The 23,565-nt window shown below is 42.7% G+C and overlaps 1 protein-coding gene across 1 annotated transcript in view; it reads right to left on the minus strand.

Annotated features, from left to right (window-relative positions):
* Positions 1-503: 503 nt before the first annotated feature.
* The window catches only part of RND2 (Rho family GTPase 2), a 119,116-nt gene continuing 96,054 nt past the window's right edge, over positions 504-23,565 (minus strand). The window contains exons 4-5 of the mRNA XM_073681143.1: positions 4,543-4,677; positions 504-1,250 (exon numbers count right to left, since the gene is read on the minus strand). Of these exons, the coding sequence (XP_073537244.1) occupies positions 1,002-1,250; positions 4,543-4,677 (384 nt within the window). The 3' untranslated portion in view covers positions 504-1,001. The remainder of the gene's footprint in view (positions 1,251-4,542; positions 4,678-23,565) is intronic.

The following is a 23,565-nucleotide window of genomic DNA, read 5'->3' on the forward strand; positions in this document are numbered from 1 at the left end:
AATTGCTAATAAGAGGAATTTAGAGTTTAGATTGTGGAGTCAGAAAAGGCCGATGATTTTCTATAAATATAAAATAAAAAACAAAAAAAAAAAAAAATATATATATATATATATATATATATATATATATATATATATATATATATATATATATATATATATATATATATATATATATATATATTTATTTATTTTTTTTTTTTGGTTTTTTATTTTATTTTATTTTTTACATGGCTAATATACAATGTGAGAAAAGTAGGCTCCTAACACCAGTATATGAAGAATGTGGAGATTGCATGTCAGATTTGTAATTTCAGGTCTTGAAATGCATCACCAGTTTGTTACAAGAGATGAAGGAATATATTGATCTACATACATATGGACAGGAAATATTAAAAATCCCTATGGACGAATCTTTCATACATGAAGATGGTTTAGATATTTTGTGTGCATCTACATTGGATATCTGGTTTAGGCTTTGAAAAAAAATGGTAAAGCAGCAATTTTGTAACAATAAATTGATTTTAATTATAATTTTGGATTACAACAATGCTTCAATTCTCAAACCGACACAACCTTCCACACCTCTCCATAACACAATGTGCGTCATCTGTGTGTGTATATATACATATAAACATACATACATATATACACACGTTACATAGGCTTCACACAGACGCCTCCTCTATGCTCTGTACAATGGGCGTGAACTGTGCGCATATAAATACATCGATGGGGACAGAATCAGCAGGACGAAAGCAAACTCTTAATGCGCTGTTACTTGTTAATTTGTGTATATCACCATTCACTTGCATTTTCAAAGTGTTTTTTATTTTTCCCTACGGTAATCCAGAAACAACTGTAACAGTCACAGGCCGGCATCTAACTATGGTTACACAACGTATGGCCAAAGCAAATTCTGCCATTTCTGTGGATTGGATGCCCGTATTACCGTGCAGAGTGGAGCCTCTACACTCTATATACAGCCAATAGGCACATTTTCACATAATGGAGCAGCTCTTGGCACGGTCTTTCCGCATTTCTGTCTCGCTTAATAGTTCAGTCTGTCCAGGCAGCTGTGAGACCCGTTTCAGTCCCCTCTTGGAGTTGCTACGTTTAAGGTTCTTGTGAACGCGGTTAATAGAAGCCAAGGTGGTCACGTGAAAGACATCCCTCACGCTGTTCTCAGACACCTTCGAGGAACATTCTACGTAAGCCACAGCTCCAATCTGACGGGCCTGAGTGCTACCCTGGAATAAGAAGGAAAACATTAGCAGCTTATCAAAACTATTTTGCTACACATTAATATATTCTTTTTATCCATATACCTTATTAAGGTATATGGGTGTCAGAAAAGTCCACTGTTTGGGATTTCATGAATGCAAGGAAAGAGCTGCTAACAAGTAGCTGGTGGACTCAGGTTGTCCACGTTTGAATGGTCATTCTTTTCAGTGTCTACTGCACATAATACAGACAACTTCTTGGTAAATTCAAAAGTGACTCAGAGATAACAGGAAGCAAATAGCGGCTGTCAGCCACTCCAATAAAAGGTACGGCAATTAAAGACTGATCAAATGTCTGAATACAAATGGGCTATTCCTTCCAAGAAAACCTAAGCAAGAATTTTATACTTTGTGCATGATGAACGGATTCGCTTTGATGTTTTATGAATTTTTGTGTTGTTGAGCCCCTGCACCAAGCCTAATACAGTGCAAAACTCTACTGCAAGGCCACGGCCCCAGTATCCATACTTGGTCAGTATTTTTTCTGAGGAGTGGGTGATAAATGCAGAATTGGAGACTTGTTTCTATTATACCTTTTCACCGATTGTTCCTCACCTGGTTTTGGCTCCCACTCCGGAGACAAAATAAATACTGACCGAATACTGACTAAATACTGATAATGGGGACGTGGCCTTAGGCGGCATCACATATCTGTGTGTAACGGGCTGAGGACAGACATTCTTGGACTAGCTACAAGCCTCCTGATCCAAATTTGGCAGCCTGGTAAATACAGTACCTAGCAGGCTGTCAAGTTCAAGTCAGAAAGCAGACGGCCAGTCCTTCATAGGTCTGTTCACTATATCTCACTAATGTTAACAAAACAGACTTTTATACCTTACAAACACAATTGATCTTTTATATTTTGTAGCATTTTATGTGAACTATTAAGGAGAGGGGTAATACAAATTTATACTGCAATAACATTTCATAGGCAAGAACAGTATTATATATAATTAGGCAATTTTTCACTGGAGCTTCGCTTCGAGGGGAATATGTTTTTATATATTGTTACAATCAAACATTAATTGGAGGATACATAGTAGGAAATGAGAAAATATCTAAAATTTGCATAACATTGCATCTTTTTAAACTCTCCAAACTATGAACTCGGAAATCTATGGGTAGGAGAAGATGAACCGATTGATACATAGACTTGTGTGAAAAGATTTAGTATAACTGGTATTTCAATCATTGACATCCCCTCTAATTCTGGGCTTAGTTGTCATGGGGGTGGTCCTAATCAGTGATGGACAGTAATCTCCGTGTCAGTGTCTGATGTTTTGTTGGCAGGACAGACTGCATATTCAATGTGGCAGGTTCCCTTTAAGGATTTTCTGCATCTAACCAATTTGATTACTAGCAAAAATATTTTAAAAATAAAATATAATTTGATTACTACCAAACCTCATGGATGCTGACCTGTCCTCCTCAGTGTCGATTTCACGATGAACTAAAGACTGGAAGGTTCTGGAGATTCCTGGTCCCAATGCTAAATGTAATGCGGAACTCCTTATCTACCAGGTGAAATTTAGAATATTGGTCTCATTTGTGGCTAAAAAATTTTTGGCCAAATCATGCATTTGGTCTGGGGGTGACTATTACATGGAATAATTGGATATATCCTAGTTGATGGGGCCTTGCTACCTGACAAGCTTTAAAGTGTCCAAGCCACAGATTTCTAAACACCCTTATTCTGCAACGTTGGGACGTAGGCACTTCAGGTCATTGCCCATATCAACTGGCGCTATTAATCAGGTTTAAAAAAAATAAAATGAAATGATTACTGATAAAGCCATAAATTAATTAGGCCAATCCTGCCAAGTGTGGACTATATAGGTGCTGTTACCACCAAGGAAATGGGGTCATTTAGAAGCTGAAATGTAACTGGACATGGCACCGGTAGACCGAAAAGCAAAAAAAAAACGTTTATTCTTCCTGATGTGAACAGTGACTTCTCTGTCATAATGTGATATTAAACTGAAACCTGATTTAGTAGTGGCCGTAATCCAGCTTAACATCTAGCCGGCTACTCAGGCAACTGCTAAAGTTACGACACTGCCTGTGAGCCAGAATCTCGACAAATTCATTTTCCCCTCTGTACACATAAATAACATTTTCTCTTTGTCATTTTTGTTTAGTCTGCTGTGAACTGGCTGAAGAAAACATGGTTTTAGGCCGTTTTATCTATGGGAATGTAAACGTCTTGTGCACGGGGCTGGAGAGGATGTGGATTAGGACATGGAAGGAATGAAGTGTGGGAACTGTGTAAACACTGGCCGAGTCAGTCCATTTTAGGAACATGTCATATACCAGGAATCCCATCTCTAACCTTACTATTTTTGGAATATATACACTGCACATATATCTGTATTTTAATAATGGTCTAGCATTAAATAGCATCATAAAATACATACGGAAGTCCATACATAATTCTGTGGGTCAAGTTTTAAAGGCTTTCATAAACATTAAAGGGGTTGTCCGGCACTCTATATTGATGGCCTATCCTTAGAATAGATCACTATCAGATCGGTGGAGGTGCAACACCCGCCAACCACAGCGAATGAGCTGTTGTCAATGGAGAGGTGGCCGGATGCGCTGGACATCGATCCCTATATTCAAATCAAATTAATGAATGGATCTGCAGTACCCCGCTGAATCTGCTATACAGTTGACGCAGCTGTGTAGTTCCGCTCCGCAAGTGATCACTTTCGGCCGATACTGAACAGGTGAACGGCGGGTGTGTCGGGTGTCGCACCGCAAAGAATCAGTTATTGTTCACCCATTCTAAGGATAGACCATCAATATAAAGTATAGGATAACCCCTTGAAAATAAAGTTGGCCGAGCCGATATCGATTGACACCTTAATGTAAATGGAGGCCTCCTAACACTAACATGTCAGATTTCAGACTTCCAATTCTTTTGTTCTCGGCGAGGTAAGTCGCTGCCAGAAGAGTCTGGAAATGACTCTCTCAGAGAGTGTTCTTCTGTGTATGGAGGAGTTGGGAAACAGCTGTCAGCCGAACAATCAGTTATCAATGTGTACACACAAAGTCTTAGGCTTTGCGCCTTTAACTTCTATTGATCATACCTGAGCATAGAAGTATAAAAGTGCACTTTTATGTTTATTAAAATAGCTTTTTGAGGTTTTCATACAGATCTTTAACAGTTCTGGAAATATTGCATTTTTAGCTACTTCTGAGGTTGTGAATCGTATACATAAATGTTTTCCACATATTAGAATCCTTTGGAGAGTCTTACCTGTTCATGTGTGACCGGGATAAGTCTCTGTTTGGACAGTTCCCGTAAAGTGTTCATATCTGTCCTCATGTCAAGTTTACAGCCCACAAGAATGACCTTGGCACTTGGGCAGAACTCCTGAGTTTCACCTTGCCACTGTGGAATAAGAAAGGTAATCAAATCACAAAAGAAGTTGTATTTTTAGATAGATATTCATATCATATGACGCTGTATTTCTCTAAAGACCCACATACACAAAGTTGGCCAAACTTGCAGATATTATGACGATTTAAAAAAGGACCATCTTTTTGTTCTCCAGGGGATAAGCCACTGCCAGAAGAGTCTCTCCTAGGCCATGGCCCCACTATCAGTATTCGGTCAGTAATTTTTCTCAGGAGTGGGAGCCAAAACCAGGAGTGGGTGATAAATGGAGAATTGGTGACTAGTGTTGAGCGATACCTTCCGATATCAGGAAATATCGTATCGGATATCGCCGATTCCGATACCGGAAACCAATGCAAGTCAATGGGACACTAATATCGGAATGAAAATAAACCCTTTCTTTCCTTGTAGGTTAATTCTACATGAAGTAAAACAACTAAGAATAATGTAGAATTTATTATGCGAAAAGCAGGCAATTCATCAGCGCATACACCGGTACCCGACAATTTATAACAAAGAATAGAGCTTCACACATAGATTAGATAGATAGAAACATGTCAGTCACATATATATGAAGTACAGTGACAGTGTTGGTTACTGTACTGGTCATTTAGTGTAAAGGATTTATTAAAAAAAATAATAGTGTTTTCGTGCACAGTCTCTTTAAGAAAGCCGGCCGGCAATTCAGCATCTGTACCCGACAATTTAGAATAGAAGGAATAGAGAATCATACATAGATTAGATAGATAGAAACATGTCAGTCACATATATATGAAGTACAGTGACAGTGTTGATTACTGTACTTGTCATTTAGTGTTAAAATAAAGGATTTATTTTAAAAAAAATTGGCGTGGGGTTCCCCTTAATTTTAGTCTCTAGCGGAGGTTAAGCAGACAGCTGGGGCAGATGTTTGAAGTCTGGGAAGGGGGTAATACCCACGGAGCTTCCCAGGCTACTAATATGAGCCCCCAGCTGAATACCTAGCCTTTACTAGCTATTAAAATGGGGGACCCCCCCCAAAAAAAATGACGTGGGGTCCCCCCCTAATTTAATAGCTAGCAAAGGCTAGGCAGACAGCTGGGGGCTGATATTAATAGCCCAGGAAGGGAGCCATGAATATTGGCCCCCTCCCAGGCTAGAAACACCAGCAGTCAGTCGCCCCAGAAATGGCGCATCCATAGGATGCGCCAATTCTGGCACTTAGCCTCGCTCTTCCCACTGCCCTGTAGCGGTGGCAGTGGGGTAATAGGGCTGGGGTTGATGTCAGCTTATAATGCCAGCTGACATCAAGCCCAGGTTAGTAATGGAGAGGCGTCTATAAGACACCCCCATTACTAACCCCATAGTCAAAGTTAAAAAAAAAAACACAAACACCCAGAATAAAGTCCTTTAATTGAAATAAACACACAATTCTTTATTGTTCTAAATTAAACCATACTTACCATCACACCCATTCCAGCTGAAGCCAACGATCTCCTGCAATAAAAGTAAAATAATAAAGCAACCTCATCCTTACCTTTCCATGGTTCCCACGATGGCTCCAGCTCTGCTACATCGAGATGACCTGCTGCGGTCCAGCCTGTCATCCCGCAGACACTGAGAAGCGCAGGCATGCTTGCGCTCCTCAGTGTCTCTCTGTGACGGCATCCAGATGAGAGGACAATGAACTCGGCTCACCTCATGCACGTCACTGACAGCGTGGGAGAATTCTCACGCTGAAGCGCTGAGTGCAGGAGAATTTTCCCACGCTGTCAGTGACGTGCATGAGGTGAGCTGAGTTCATTGGACATGACCTCGGCTCATCTTTATGCCGTCACAGAGAGACACTGAGGAGCGCAAGCATGCCTGCGCTTCTCAGTGTCTGCGGGATGACAGGCTGGATGACAACGTTCTGCTGCGGTCCAACCTGTCATCTCGATGTAGCAGAGCTGAAGCTGTCGTGGGATCCATGGGAAGGTAAGGATGAGGTTGGTTTATTATTTTTCTTTTATTGCAGGAGATCGTTGGCTTCAGCTGGAATGGGCGTGATGGTAAGTATAGTTTAATTTAGAACAATAAAGAATTGTGTCTTTATTTCAATTAAAGGACTTTAAAAAAAACACAACACCCAGAATAAATACTTTACTAGAAATTCATGGTGGTCATGTCTAATATTGGCGTGACCCCATGAATTTCGGGCTTAGGGCCAGCTGATAATGCCAAGCTGGCCCTAACCCCTTTATTACCCAGTGAGCCACCGCACCAGGGCCCTGGATGAGTTGGGTACAGCGCCAGAAGATGGCGCTTCTATGAACGCGCCATTTTCCGGGGCGGCTGCGGACTGCAATTTGCAGCGGGTGGGGCCCAGAAAGCTTGGGCCTCCCTGCGCTGCAGATTCCAGCCCCCAGCTGCCTAGTTGTACCTGGCTGGACACAAAAATAGGGCGAAGCTCCACGTATTTTTTTTTTAATTATTTCATGAAATTCATGAAATAATTAAGAAAAAAAGGGCTTCCCTATATTGTTGTGTCCGGCCAGGTACAAATAGGCAGCTGGTGGTTGGGGGCAGCCCGTTCCTGCCTGCTGTACCTGGCTGGACACAAATATAGGGCGAAGCCCCACATCAATTTTTTTTTTTAATTATTTCATGAATTTCCTGAAATAATTTAAAAAAAAAATACGTAGGGCTTCTCCCTATTTTTGTGTCCAGCCAGGTACAACTAGGCAGCTGGGGGATGGAATCTGCAGCGCAGGGAGGCTCCCAAGCTTTCTGCCCCCCCGCTGAAAATTGCAGTCCGCAGCCACCCCGGAAAATGGCGCGTTCATAGAAGCTGGATGCTGTACCTGGCTGGCATACAAAAATATGGCAAAGCCCACGTCAAAATTTTTGGGAAAAATTAATTAAAAAATAAATAATAATTTAGGGACTGCATTAACTCCTCAAATGTCATTTAGTGTTAAAATAAAGGATTTATTTAAAAAAAAAAATTGGCGTGGGATCCCCCATAATTTTAGTCTCTAGCGGAGGTTAAGCAGACGGCTGGGGCAGATGTTTGAAGCCTGGGAAGGGGGTAATACCCACGGAGCTTCCCAGACTACTAATATCAGCCCCCAGCTGAATACCTAGCCTTTACTAGCTATTAAAATGGGGGACCTCCCAAAAAAATGACGTGGGGTCCCCCCTATTTTAATAGTTAGCAAAGGCTAGGCAGACAGCTGGGGGCTGATATTAATAGCCCAGGAAGGGTGCCATGAATATTGGCCCCCTCCCAGGCTAGAAACACCAGCCGTCAGCCGCCCCAGAAATGGCGCATCCATAGGATGCGCCAATTCTGGCACTTAGCCTCGCTCTTCCACGCTGCCCTGGTGCGGTGGCAGGGGGTAATAGGGCTGGGGTTCATGTCAGCGCCAAGTGTTAAAAAGAAAAAACACACTACACCCAAAAAATAATAATTTATTTGAAATAAAACACACCATTTTATTTAATTCTTAGTTTACTAAAAAAAAAATAGTTACCTGTCCACGTTCCTGCACTGATCTCCCATGCACAGCTGTCACATCTGGAGATGGTGACCGCTGTGCATGGCTGCTGTAAGCTCACGCTGCCGGGAACACGTCTGCTCAAGGCAGCGTGAGCCCCTGACTGAGGTCACCGGAGTGCATTCAGTCAGCGCTGCTCCGGAGACCTCCTTTACGGCACTGCTGTACCGTGGGAATTTCTCATAATACAGCAGGGCCGTAAAGGAGCTGACCGGAGCAGCGCTGCCTGAACTCCGGTGAACCCGCTTATGCAATGACGGGGCTGCTTTACGGCCCCATCATTCTAGCGGCGGCAGCGGTTCAGAGCGGTCACATTCTATGTGGCTGCTCTGAACTGGAGATCATCGTGGGACACTCGTGGACTACTACGGAGGGGTAAGGATAAGGTTGTGGTTTATTATTTTACATTTTATTGCAGGAGTTCGATGGCTTCGGGGAATTAGGTGTCTAGGTGAGTATAGGTGTCGTTTTTTATTTTTTACTTTATTTTAGGTGGCGATCGGCGGGAACGGGTAATGTATAAACTAATTTATTGTAGGCAACCACTGGCCACCAATGACATGTATTTAACATTTATTGGGGACACAGTAGGGCAATTTAAATAGCAGGATCAGGCTGATGGGAACTACTGCTCCCATCGAGCTGATCCTGCTGGCACGAGTGGACGGGGGACAGACATAGGCCGATGGGAGTAGTAGTGTCACATCGGCCTATGTCTGCCTGCACGCACACGCACGCAGCCGCAGCACACAGCCGCAGCCGCAGCACACAGCCGCAGCCATCGCACACAGCCGCAGCCATCGCACACAGCCGCAGCCATCGTGCACACACCAATCATGACGGGCTGATGGTCTGGGAGGTGTGGCTGACCTGTGCGGCCGTGGGAAAGTTCATGTGAGTTCATGCAATGCAGTCAAGCATGAACTCACATGAACCCTCTGAGGGCACCGCGGCTACTTCAAATGAACAGCTGATCGGCATCACCTGATACCTCAGCTGTTCATTTGAAATAACCGGCGGGAGAGTGCAGCACAGAACGGAAAAGCCGGCGGTGAAGTCTTTTCACTGCCGGCTTCCCCGCCCGGGTCCTTCGCTCCCCGCTCCTTGGTGCTGCGCTCCCCGCCCGGTCCTAACTTACGATCAGGATGGGAGGTGGCAAGGGGAGCAGAGTTTCGGGGTGGGAGGCTGCGGGGAAGCAGTATGGGGCTGTGTGATTGTTTAAAAGCCGGCGGCTTTTTACCGCCCGCCGGCTTTTAAACGATCAGGAGAATTCTCCCACGCTGGGATGGCATTCTGATGACAGGCTGGATCTCAGCTGAGCGCTGCCATCCAGCTTGTCATCCTTCAGAGACACTGCAGAGCGCAGGCATTATGGGAACTTCCGATTCCGGTATTCGATATTGTAAAAGTATCGGAATTAAGTATCGGAATTCCGATACCGCGAATATCGGCCGATACCCGATATTTCAGTATCGGAATGCTCAACACTATTGGTGACTTGTTTCTATTATACCTCGTCTCTGACAACATTTTAGGCAATGTTTGGCATATATTTTGATCAAAGCTATTTAATCCAGTGAACACTTAAAAAGGGTTGTACTTGGGTACATACTTTATGCAATTTTCTCAGGACCTCCATTCGCCCTGTGCAGAATTATATTGAGCATAATACATAATTGATAAGAAGTAAATGACAAGTATTGCCGTCTGATCCCAAGCAAGGTCACGGAAGGGTGCTATCGAGCAAGGAGCCGTAGCTCGGTCTCTACCTCCAGAATCAGTGTGGGCCTGTGTTGTGTGCGCTCTATACAGATTAATAAATGATATGCTCGGCTTTTGAGCCCCTCGAGTTCATTTTCTTGTTTAATGGAACACATTCATTCCCCATGCTGAATGCTAAGTAGCCAAATTTTTATTTGTTGAGATCCGTTGGCTGCAAACAGACCTCAGTTTCACATAACAAGCGAGGCAGCGGATTCAGTCAGCAGAAACCTCCCAGCGAGGGCAGGAAGAAGTGTTACGTGCTGACAGCAGGAAGACACTGCCATCGCCTGCCTTGTAAAGACTGCTGAGAACAAGTTTGTCCTGCATCACAAATGAGAAACTACTGGCTAAATCCCTAAAAGAGTCATTAAAATTAATTGAGCTGGCATTTATGGAATCCAGTATTTCACTGTACATCTCCAGAGATCTGTTCAACCTAAACTTAATGGCGAGAATGGGTCAAGACTTCTCCAGTGCATATCTAGATGCAGAGAAAATAATAAACTAGATAGTCCATAATTACATACATAGTCCTTTGGTTATATTGCAATGTCAACATAAGAAATGATATGTATTTACAAGACTAGGAAGAATCATCAATATAACATTCTAAGTGTATATGCCTAAAGGGTCTGCACCAGGATTGGAATCCCCCACCCCCTTCCGAATCAAAGAATCGAGGCTCTTGAGAATGGAGCAATGGTCGATCAATGCACTTACACGCCATTTATTCCCTATTGGAGTGCCAAAGACCAGCCGAAAGCTGCACTTGCTTATTTCCGGAGGTCCCTTAGAGAAGAGGTGCGCATGATCAACCATCGCTCCATTGACACAGGGATTTTCAGAACTAGGGATACAGTTTAATGCCCAAACATGACAATTCCTTTAAAATGGAGATCTCACTATCTTGCAATTATCTTGTCCTGGTTGTACACTGTGCAATAATCTGGAGATATCAGTAATAGTGATGAGCGAGTATGTTCGGTTAACCCTTTCGCCGAGTATGCTCAGACGACTACAGAGTAGTTACAGCGTGCTCGGTGATATGTTTGAATCACTCCCATGTGCATGATTTGTGGCGGTTTGACAGCTTTAATACATGTGAGGAATGTGTAAGAAGCAGACAATAATGAAGGGTGAAGGATAGGGTCTTTAAAACGACTGTCTACATTAAAAGAATACATTTATATTAGGTAATTTTGTTGCGTGGGAATCTGTCACCAGGCTTTTACCACCTAATCTGAGGGCAGCACGATGTAGGGAGAGAGACCCTGATTCCAATGAGATGTAACTTAAAGGGCTGCTTGAAGTAGTTTTGATAAAATCATGGTTTTGTTAGCAGGAAATCATCATTAGGACTAGTAAACCTGCTGCCATGTGGTCCTCAATATTTATGAGCTCTGTATAACTAGTGATGGGAGAACCCGTGACTGTTCGGGTTCGGTTAATGGAGCCTAACAGTTTTTTAAAAGTTCGTGATTGGGTACCAGAACAGTACCCGAACCCGAATGCGGACCCCATTCATGTGAATGGGGGAGCCGAATATCCCTGGTTTCCCGCTCTGCCTCTTGCGTGACAGTGCAGGAAACACAGGCTCTGATCGGCGGTAATAGCATTGCCGCGGTCAGAGCGCTGTGGCATCATGCTGACAGGTGTCAGCATGATGCCACAGCTGGTACAGTTACCCGCGGTAAAAAGCTTACCACAAGTCATAGGCGCCAGCTCAGTTCAACTCGTTGGCAAGCATGGTAAAATACTCACTGCGCATGCACTGACCTCATTTGCCAGCAATACACCGAGTCAGTGTATTGCCGGCTGCTGAAAAGAGCGGTCACATTTTACAATGTGGCCGCTCTGTTCATGGGATCGCTATTTGGAATGAGGCAGAAAGGTAAGAATGAGGCTGGTTTATTATTTTATTTTTATTACAGGGGGACACTGGCTTCAGCTGGAATGGGAGTGACGGTAAGTATGGTTTAATTAGGATATTAAAGGGTGTCTTATTTCAAATAAAATATTTTATTCTGGATGTGGATGTTTTTATTTTACATTTGTCTTACACTATGGGGTTTAGTAATGGGGCGTCTTCTAGACGCCTCTCCATTACTAACCTGGGCTTGACGTCAGCTGGCACTATAAACTGACATTAATCCCAACCCTATAACCCCACTGCCACCGCTACAGAGCAGTGGGCAGAGCGAGGCAAAGTGCCAGAATTGCCATCCTATGGCAAGTGACAGCGCTGGAAACACCCGAACAGTAACCCGAGCTTCCTGAAGAAGTCCATGTTCGGGGTCCGTGCCCCAACAGTAGGTGTTCAGTACGGACCCTGAACTTTACTGTTCGGATTCGCCCATCTCTATGCATAACCCCGCCCACACCACTGATTAGCAGCTTTCTGCCTATGCACAGTGGACACAGAAAGCAGCCAATCGGTGGTGTGGGCGGGGTTATACAGAGCTCAGCATTCGGAGAACTGATAGATCTGCAGCAGATAAAACTGTGATTTTATCAAAACTGCAGCAAGCAGCCCAGTAAGTGACATTGCTGGAATCAGGATATCAGCCCCCATATCATGCTGCTATCAGATGGGGTAGCATAAACCTCATAATGGATTTCCTAAAATGGTCAAGAGTTATGCAATGTTTAACGTGCCCTGTGATGATGCAGCAGAGTCACTGAACACAATTTAAGGCTGTGTGCCCACGATGCGTTTAAGCGTTTCTGCAGTGGCAAAAACGCTTAAAAAACGCATGGTAGAAGGTCTGCCATGTTCCCCAATGATAATCCGCATGTGCTGTGCACATGCTGCGGAAATTTACGCTGCGGATCATCATTGCGGAAAAAAACGCAGCACTACCAATTATTTTGCGGAAGTGCTGCGTTTTCGCCATTGACTTGCATTAGAACGCATGGATTACGCATCATTGTATATGTAGATACGCATTCCATGCGTTCTAATGTGCGGATGGTACCCAGGTCTAGAGAAGAGGAGACTCTCCTCCGGACCTGGGTACCATAGAAAACTGTAAAAAGAAAAAAGAATAAAATAAAAAATAAATATATACTTACTTTCTGGCGGCCCCCGATGCGCTCCTCCTCTCATGCCGGCAGTTCACGATGGACTGAAGGACCTGCGCTGACGTCATAGTCATGGGACGGGTCACGCGACGCTGACGTCGGCAGGTCCTTCAGTGTAACGCGATCTGCCGGCAGCCGGGACGGTGAAGCAAGACACTGGGGGCCATCGGAAGGTAAGTATAGATTTATTTTTTATTTTTTGACATTCTCTCTCTCAAAAGTTTGCCTGCACACTTTTCATTTTAGACCAGACAGTCCTTTTAACTCAAAACAGGTAAAATTAGTCTTGCTCAAAGCAAGATGGACTGCTATCTTACATGGAGAGCAGGTTGTAGTTGCTATTAAAATTCTATGGAAAGCTAATAGAGGAGGGGACAGGAAACCCATGTATAGAAAAAGCAATATAATAAAGAAAATGATCAGCATTCAATATTTTCTCCCCAAAGTAGACTTCTTAGGTATTACCCCCAAAGAAGAATGCCAATTTCAACTGGTACTTTAAAACCTCACATTAATTAAATAGTAAAGATAGACGGTAATACCAAGCGCAATAAGTTCTTATTTGGTAAAAAGGTGTGTAGAAGAAGGATATAAAGCTGCTCACCTTTTGGGGTTGAGCAACCCACAACTAAGAAAAAATTAATAGACAGCTGATGCAGCATCCTCAGGGTTTTACTTAAAGGATCAGACTTTCCTACTTGTAAAACCTATTTTGAATGGCTCAAATATTAGGACAATATTAAGACTTTGATGAGCAGGCTTAAAGGAAGGTCCGATGTTCCAGGATTGTTATTCCCATTAAGACAATCACCTATATACATCTCCCCTCTTCCCTATAGAAGACCTTAGACGTGGCTGTATACTTTGGGATGACGAGTTGTTGAGCCAACGTGACATAACCAGATACTCAAACCCTTGATGTCACCATCAGAGAAGCAGGGCTCCAATCAGTCTCCAGCATTGACAGGGGGTCTAAGTGCTCCTGATTGATAGTACTCAACAGATCACCCCCCACATAATGTCATAGGCTGAACATAAAAATTACCAATCTGAGAGACTGACTACAGCCTTTCCTGGCTCTTAGGCAATTAACCCTTCAAATGCCATACAGGTTGTGTGTACCTTGAAGGCCCCATGATGTGATGACTCTCTAATGGCTAATCATTTAGAAGGACATCTTTGTGGCTGTGTTCCTATTCACGTTCCCTTGGCTGCCACTGATTATGGCAGTCTCAGATAGTGTTTTCTTATCTCGATCGGAGTGATATGGAAAAATAAAAGAACAACAATGTGCATCTATTCATCTTGATTCCCTGCAGAGCACACAGCCTCCTCCATTAGATGAGACATGTCTTGGTTAAATTATAAGTACAAGTTGCAGCGGCGATGAAAAGAATCTGCGGTACGCAATGGGCCTTCCTCTCATCCTCGTGCACACTGCATAATGATGTTTAGGGCAAAATCTCATTGCCAGCCCCTCACTGCTCTGTTTAATGAAACACACAAGTGCTGATTGCTCAGCAGCATCATTATGTTAGAGCTGCAGTGTTCTCACGTAGCCGCTTTCCTCTCCAAAGACAACATCATGTTACATAAAATAAAAAAGTTGAAAAAAAACATTGTGCCTTAAAATAATGCAGTATAGGCATTTCCTGCAATCCAATCCCAGGGAAATAAAGTCAGAGCTATACAAACAGAAGCAGGCAATGCAGCGGTGTACCAATACAGGCTCCTGAGGTTGCTGGTGCACCAATGCCCCTGACAAACACCCCATTTCACCATGGTAAAAAAAACAGCAGTACTATGGGGGTCCACAAATCTAAAGCTGTGACTAATGCAATGTCAAACAGAAACATCATGGTGGTCATGTATCAGTTAATTTGTATAAACTGTTTTTATTGCAGTTCAGTAAAAATATTCAGTTAAGTATCATGGTTATTTATTTTTATACATCACCCGCATTGGAGGGAGGTTTAGACATACATGAACAATACAGGAAATTTATTTCTCTCTGGTCGCTTACAAAGCATTAATATATTCTGCGTGCTGCACAAATTCCTATCACCAATGTCAGTCCCTGTCCCAAATGAGGCTCACAAAAATCTCTGAATGAACCTCCTGTGCTTCTCTTGCGTTCTGAGATATATCCTGAATTGTAAGGCTGTGTGCCCACGATGCGTTTAAGCGTTTCTGCAGCAGCAATTCCACCGCAGAAACACCTAAAAAAACGCTTGGTAGAAGGTCTGCCATGCTCTCCAATGATAATCCGCATCTGCTGTGCACATGCTGCGGAAATTTCCGCTGCGGATTATCATTGCGGAAAAATCGGCAGCACTACCAATTATTTTGCGTAAACTCTGTTTTCGCGCCATTGACTTGCATTGAATCGCGTAATATCCGCATCACTACATGTGCACATGCGGATATTAAGCGATTCAATGTGCGGATGGTACCCGGGTCTGGAGACTCTCATCCAGACCTGTAAAAAAAAAAAAAAAAAAAAAAATTTAAATAAAAGAATACATTATACTCACCTTCTGATGGCCCCTGGTCTTCTATCCGATACGTCTTGGCTCCCAGGTGGCTCGCGATGGAGTAAAAGGACCTTCCATGACGTCATTCAGTCATGTGACGGGTCACGCGACCGCAGACTTCAGCGGTCGCGTGACCTGTGACATGACTAAATGACGTCATGGAAGGTCCTTTTACACCACCGCGAGACACCGAGAAGACCGGACGCATCGGAGAAGGAGACCGGGGGCCATCGGAAGGTGAGTATGTTGTTTTATTTTTTACCATTTTTATTCTTATTTATTTATTTTTTTTAACTAACTTGGTCACACTATATAAAATCAATGCTGGTTGCATGGATTTATATAGTGTGACCAAGTTGTCAAGCACTTTCCAAGTGATGCTAAAATCGCTTGGAAAGCTCTTGACAACCCACATGCGAAATCGCATGTGCAAAGCGCGTGAAGAACGCTTGTCCCTGGCTGAAAAAAAACCGCATGTAAAATCCGCATGCATTTTTTTTTGCCAGGGAGATGCAGAAATGCTCAGGAAAAATCCGGAGCATTTCTGCATTGTGGGCACTTGGCCTATCACCTGTTAAAGGGAATCTGTCAGCAGTTTTTTGTTAATCTGAGAGAACCATAGTATAGGGCAAGAAAGCCTGTTTACAGGGATGTGTCACTTACTAGGCTGTGTTGTAGTTTCAATACAATCAGTTTTTGTTTTGTTTTTTTATCAGCAGGAGATTATCACAAGAGGACCTAGTCTCCGGCAAAGCAGTCCAGCTAATCTGTGTAACCCCGCTTCCACCACTGACAATGCACAGTGTATACAGGAAGCTGCCAGTCAGGGATGTGAGTGGGGAAGTAGACAACTCCGCATTCAGAGCAGTGCTAAATCTTCAACAGAGAAAATAGATTCTATCAAAACCGCACCACACAGTTCAGTAAGTGGAATCAGGGTTTCTGCCCCTACATCATGCTGCTCTCAGATTACATAGCAAAACAAACTGCTGACAGATTCCCTTTAAAAATTACATCTGGAAGTAGGTTGTAAGAATTACTTAATCGTTCCCCTTTCCCTTAAATTGGTTATGGGATTATAGTGTAGATGTGTGAGGGTAAGATACTAAACGTAAAGTGCAGTGACTCACATAATTTGAGTGCCCATTTCTCTGTTTTCTTCTCATTTGCGTCCATATTAAAAACACACAAGAACCAGTTCAATATGAAAATCAATTAACATATCAGCACGTGCAGAGAAATCGGGAGTGCCCAGAGGCAACCCAAGCGAACATTACCTATTGTATATGTAGTGTTAAAACAGTATCCAAGTGGCACCTGGCAAACAGACATACTGTATAAAAATTCCCTGGGTGCAAAAAAATAAAAAACCTTGAGATTATAGTGTATTAGTGGACCAATATTGACTGGGGTCATCATATAATAGACATCTCATTGTCTTGAGGTCTTTCTATGAGAGTCTTTACTTAGATTTATGTAAATAAAATATATGAAGTAGGAGATGAAAATGCCTACCGGGAGGAGAGGAGAGAAAAAAGGAGGAGAGAAAAAAAGGAGGAGAGAAAAAAGGGAGGAGAGAAAAAAGGGAGGAGAGAAAAAAGGGAGGAGAGAAAAAAGGGAGGAGAGAAAAAAGGGAGGAGAGAAAAAAGGGAGGAGAGAAAAAAGGGAGGAGAGAAAAAAGGGAGGAGAGAAAAAAGGGAGGAGAGAAAAAAGGGAGGAGAGAAAAAAGGAGGAGGAGAGAAAAAAGGAGAAGAGAAAAAAGGAGGAGGAGAGGAGAGAAAAAAGGAGGAGGAGAGGAGAGAAAAAAGGAGGAGGAGAGGAGAGAAAAAAGGAAGAGGAGAGGAGAGAAAAAAGGAGAGGAGAGAGAAAATGAGAGGAGAGAAAAAAAAAAAAAATGGAAAGACCAGACCATTTTGATTAATAATGTAACTCCTCTTTTTAGAAAGGACATATTGGTAAGAAAAATGGGTCCACCACTCCGGCCACCGAATGTGTTACAGTAATTGGGTAATTTTACTGCAAGCCTTACTGGACCAGCGACTGGTACGAGTTAGCACAATCTGTACTGTCTGCCAAATAGGTTAGTACGATATGAATCTATTACGTATTAAGGTGATTAATAGATGTGGAATATGGAAAATATTTATTTATGGGGTTAGGTTACTCCATAAGATGTCAAATAGTAATGATATGAACTGTAGTTTGGCCCCAATGCCCAAATACCAATGTAATAATTATCGGACATTTCTTGTGGATTATTAGTTAGCACTGCCATGACTCATTCCTCATTCTTGTAAAAAGGGAGCACGTTCCTAATATTTGCTTGTGTGTATCAGACATCTCTGCTGCTGCGGAACTTGCCATATTGCACCCTTTGTTTGTAGTAATCTTCTAAAGCTTCTCATCCACACACGGCTGTATATATAAATATATTACACAAACATACAAACGCCCACGCATGCAAACTGCCGTGCTGCCTTCACGCTCGTAATCGGGCCAACTAGTCTATCGACCACACACCGGCAGCAGAGACTTGTAGCTCAAGTGGATTTTGCTTGAACGGAGGCGCGGTACGAATCTGTGAACGTGAAATCATTTCTAGAATGTCTTATGCAGCTCGCTTTGTCGTGAACAATGTCCATTCACGCAGCAAGCCTGTTATTACAGCTACTGTGGAATTACAAGAGGGGCTGGAATCAGGTGGCTGAAACCAGCTGCTGCCTCCCCGTCTCCCAGCAATGTCGCTGCCTGCATCTTTTATATCCATGCTATAAAGCAAAAAGGCACAAGAAATCACAGCCTGCTGCTTGCTTAATGACATCCTATGTCGCAAATGACTGTGCACCGATACTCTGTTACCAAATAGTGGTCATTGCCCGCACGCTTAGGTGCAAGATATACAACCCAGTCTTCCTTTGGAGGATCGTTTAGTAGGGTTAAACACCTGATGACACCCACTGACTTATGGTACTTTTACACAGGCTGGCAAAAGTCTGACAAAGACCGCCAATCAAAAAATTACACTAGTGGATATCCTATGACAAACGATGATTTTTAGTTCAGCATAAAGTTTCGAGCAGCCATAATTGAGTGCATTACCAGTGATCATTCGCTAGCTGAACTGGGCAATGATCGGGAAAGAAATGAACAGCGCAAGCATCAGGAGTGTTTCATAATTACATTTCTCGTATGAACCCAGCACATCTCATTTACATGGGTGGATGTGCAGCCAACCGATGAGGATATTCAGTTCTGTACAAACTTTTACAAATCAGTGATGAGTAATTTTTCTTGATCATTCTCTCGATGAACTCATCGGCCCATGTAAAAGGTCATTAAAGACCACAATAGTGACAATTCTCCCCTGTTGATCGCCAACATAACTGTGGGAAGAGGGAGCCCTCTGCAGGTTTAAATTACTCAATGGCTTATTCTATGGAACGAATTTAATCACAATTATGTGTTATGTGATATAGGGAGAAATACAGGCAGATACTTATCCATCATGCAACACCATCAGGGAGGCATCAGATTGGCAACATAATGAATTTGAAGCCAATGTCATTGAGAAGTATCTTCTTCAGCCTAAAGAAGAATGAGTCCTGGAAGTGATGATATGGCCCCCACAGATCCCTGATCTCATAATTGAGCTGGTCTAAGATAACATGAAGTGACAGAAGGATTTGCATTAGTCATAAGATCTATGGTTAGTTCTCCAAAATGTTTGGAACAACCTCCCTGCAGCGTTGCTTCAAAAACTTAACTGTACCTATAAAAAGTTATTCTTTAATGCCGTTTTGAAGGCAAAGGCTGGCCACACCAAATATTGAGGCGATTAAGGCTGTGTGCCCACGTAGCGTTTTTCAAGCGTTTATGCTGCGGAATTTCCGCAGCGGAAACGCTTGTGAAACGCTAGGTAATCCGCACCCCATGGTCCCCAAGGGGATTCCGCATGTTCTATGCACATGCTGCGGATTTTTCCGCAGCGTTTATGCTGCGTACAAAAATCCGCAGCATGTCATTTAATTTTGCGGAAGTGCAGCGGAACTCCCGCCATTGACTTGCATTGAGACGCAAAGAAACCGCGACTGTACATTTCTACAAGCGGCTTCTATGCGTCTCTATGTGCGGATGGTACCCAGTTCTGGAGGAGAGGAGACTCTCATCCAGACCTGGGTACCATTGTACCTGTAAAAAAAAGAATAAAATAACAAATAAAGTTTATACTCACCTGTCCGGCGTCTTCTCTCTGAATGCCAGCAGCGCTGAAGGACCTTCGGTGACGTCACAGTCATGTGACCGCAGGCCCTTCACTGCTCAGTCTCGCGATATGCCGGCAGCCAGCCAGGAAGCAGCGCTGCAGCCACGCCGGGGCCTCGGGGGTGAGTATAGCTTTGTTTTAATTTTTACGGTTCACACTGTATAAATCCATGCTGTTTGCATGGATTTATACAGTGTGACCTAGTTGTCAAGCACTTTCCAAGTGATGCTATCGCCTGGAAAGTGCTTGTCAATCTGCATGCGGAAATGCATGTGAATCCGCATGTATTCTGCAGGAAAAACGCATGCACAATCTGCATGCGTTTTTTTCTGCCAGGGAGATGCAGAAATGCTGCAGAAATGTTCTGCTTCATTTCTGCATCGTGGGCACATAGCCTTAGTTTTCAGCATTTTTGCACACCTGTCTCAAACTTTTGCACAGTACTGTACATGAATAAGCATATTAATCATGGAATTCAGGTTCTTCAATCAGTGCCATTGCCACAAGTGTATAAAAGCAGGCACAACTCATAAAAGTTACATAGCTAAATCGCCAAATTATGAGGAGCCTAGTACATAGAAATAATCAATGACTAACTACAGAGCTAAAAACCTCAGCATTAACATCAGCATGAAACCTGGACATCAGGAGCTTCATGGCATGGGTTCCATGGCCAAGCAATTGCATGCAAGTGTTACAATCACCAATCACAATGACACACATGCGATGGAGTGGTGTAAAACACACTGCAACTGGACTCTGGAGCAGTAGAATTCTTCTGTATATAAGACATTTTGTACAATTGTATGCTTTAAACTTTGTGTGAACAATTTGGGGAAAGGCACTTTTTTACGTTCCAGAATGACTGTTCCAGAACACAAAGCAAGGTCCATAAAGACATGGTTGGGAGAGTTTGGTAAGGAAGAACTAGACTGGTCCACAGAGTCCAGACCTAAACTAAACGTACACCTTGGGAATTAAACAGATATTGTGAGCCAGACTCTTGTCCAAGATCAGGGTCTGACCTCAAACACTGTACTGTGGAACTGCAAAAATTCACACAGAAATATTGCAAAATCTTGTTGAAAGTCTTCCCAGAAGAATGGAAGCTTTTGTCGTTGCAAAGAAGGGGGAAGGGGGCTATATTAATGCCTATGGATTTAGAATGGGATATCAAAAGCTGTAGGGGTCCCATTACTTTTGTCCACATAGTGTAGCAGGAAGCAAATATATTCCTATAAATATATGAAAAAAGTGAATATGAATACAAGATGTGCGCTAGTAGTAAACTGTACTAATATATATAATACTGCACTAATATATAAAATATTGATCTGGACTCCTTCAATGCACAGAATATTGAACAGCCTTATTAAATCCTAGGAATAATCCATTCTGTGACATCTAGTCTGTAGCTGGTAAGGACTGATTGTGCAGTGGATCTCTCAACCTCATGAACCATCTCCCTAGAAATCATTTTAGAAAACAAATGTTTTGACATGCAATTTCCTCACTTTTTATTCCCCCACTGAAGTCACTGGAATAAAGACACAGAATAAGGAAGAATGCATGTATATTGGCAGATTATTGTGCACTTGTTTCATGATAATTGTGCAGCGTCAGTCACCCAAAAAATGAGCAAAGTGCTCGTTTCTTCAGCTGAAATGCTTTTTAAGCTTGCTTAAAAAATTTCACTCAGCAGCACATCATTAAGTATAAACAGGACATATGCTGCCGAGAACAATGACAGGTTATGTGCAAAGAGTGATCAATTAATGGTCATTCTGTTTGCATCAAAAGCACAGTTGGCCAATCAAAGCAGGATATCAGACAACTGTTGATGGCAAACTTGTAACTCAACAGTGGTCACTTAAAGGGACTGTCAGCTCAGAATGACTGTTCAAACCAAGTACAGACGCTTGGTGCATCATGGCGGCCAATCATTTATATACACCTTCCCATCAATCTCTGCCCCTCTCTGGCTCTATGAAGCCAGAGCTGTGACTCAAAGAAGAGGGAGGGTATAGAGAGAGAGAAAACAAGTGAACCAAGCGGAGGTGCTTAGTTTGAACAGTCATTCTGTGCTGACAGTCTCTAACACTGCAGGTCACATTGTAAAATGCATCTTAAAATAAAATGTCTATATAAAAGGACTACAAAAAACCCACAAAAAAACAAAATATACCAGCACAGCCAAAATGATACAAAAAAAAAAAAAAAAAAATCAAAAAATGTGTGACCTCAGTCTCAGGTGTCATGCAATCGGCAGTGTTACAGCTCCATGATGTACAGAGATATAATAAGGAACCCACAGAGGTGTAAAAGGAACCTTAAAAAGGGACTGTCAGCACAGAATAACTGTTGAGACCAAGTACAGGCGCTCTTGTGCATCATGACGTGGCCAGTCATTTATATACACATTCCCTCCTCCATGATTTCCATCCATCTTTACCCTTCTGGGGTAGAGATGGAGGGAAAACAATCTAGTGGGAAGGTGTATACAAATGATTGGCTACGCCATGAAACACCGAGCAGCAGGACTTTGTTTGAACAGTCATTCCCTGCTGACAGAGTCCCTTTAAGTTTTAGATTTTGTCTGAGAATTGGCTAAGAAATGAATGAAATCTGCATCTGAATGAGCAGGTAGTATATTTGGAGTATGTCATATACAGTATTGGAGTTCATCAACCGAGAAGACTACACTGATGGTTTTCCAAAGATGGACAGATGATGTAAAAAAGAAGCATTGCATGATGGTCCTGTGCCCCAATTCGAAATATGAACAAGGACCCATATAGAGCCATAGGACTGCTATTCTCTTTTCTGGCAAATTGGTCAGTTGTACTTGCTCTACAGCTATGCCACTTAGTATCAGTTGTCATTACTGACCATATCATCCTATACAGGCCATGAGTCTGCGGATAAGCTGTCTTTTCAGGGATCTACACTAGTCTGCAGAGGACGTCCCCATACATTATAAAGGAACCATTAATCCGCAGTATAGTCTAAAATATAATTATGCTAATTTCCATAATTAACCTTTTAAGTCTATTAAGCATAATTATGTGGACAAATGTGGACTTATCCTTTATAGTAAAGTTTACAGCCTCCTGTGATTGCTCTTCACTCTCCATTACGGTTTTACTGCTGTCTTGCCGTATGTCACATCCTTTCTACTTTTATTAAGATATTTTGAAGGGAATATTCTTGAAGGGGGTGACAGTAGGATATGAGTTGCTTAATCTTCCTTCAAATTAAATTCTCTCCAAACTTGTTTCAAGCTCTACAAACTCTTTACAATCAACGCAAGGTGTTTGGGGCTTTGATATGAAGGTGTTAAATGGAAAAATGGAACAGTACTAGGAAGAGAGGGAAACGGAAGTAATTAAACCCCCCGCCCCACACAGAACTAATGAGCCATTAGTAGATCCGCTGATACATATAACAAGGCTTATGTAGCCTGCTATTAGGAAGGATATTAAGCCTCTACATACTTCTCTCCACTGTCCCCCTGCGCCCTGCAGTGCCCGCTCTTTAAGTAGAGACATCTGTCTGGAACACAGGGGCATTGTGGGAGCAGTGTATGGCTCCATTGTGCGAACTGCCCAGGACATTCTGGTTCTTTGGATAAATTCCAGGCACTTCCTATCAGCTGCAGAGGATAAACATGGAGTTATGTGGGTCAGCAGTGGCCACAAACTAGTCACAGGATGCTGTCCAGTCT

This window comes from Phyllobates terribilis, unplaced genomic scaffold (assembly GCF_046119375.1).
Source record: "Phyllobates terribilis strain yellow unplaced genomic scaffold, ASM4611937v1 Scaffold_5__5_contigs__length_657084704, whole genome shotgun sequence".
Taxonomy (NCBI): domain Eukaryota; kingdom Metazoa; phylum Chordata; class Amphibia; order Anura; family Dendrobatidae; genus Phyllobates; species Phyllobates terribilis.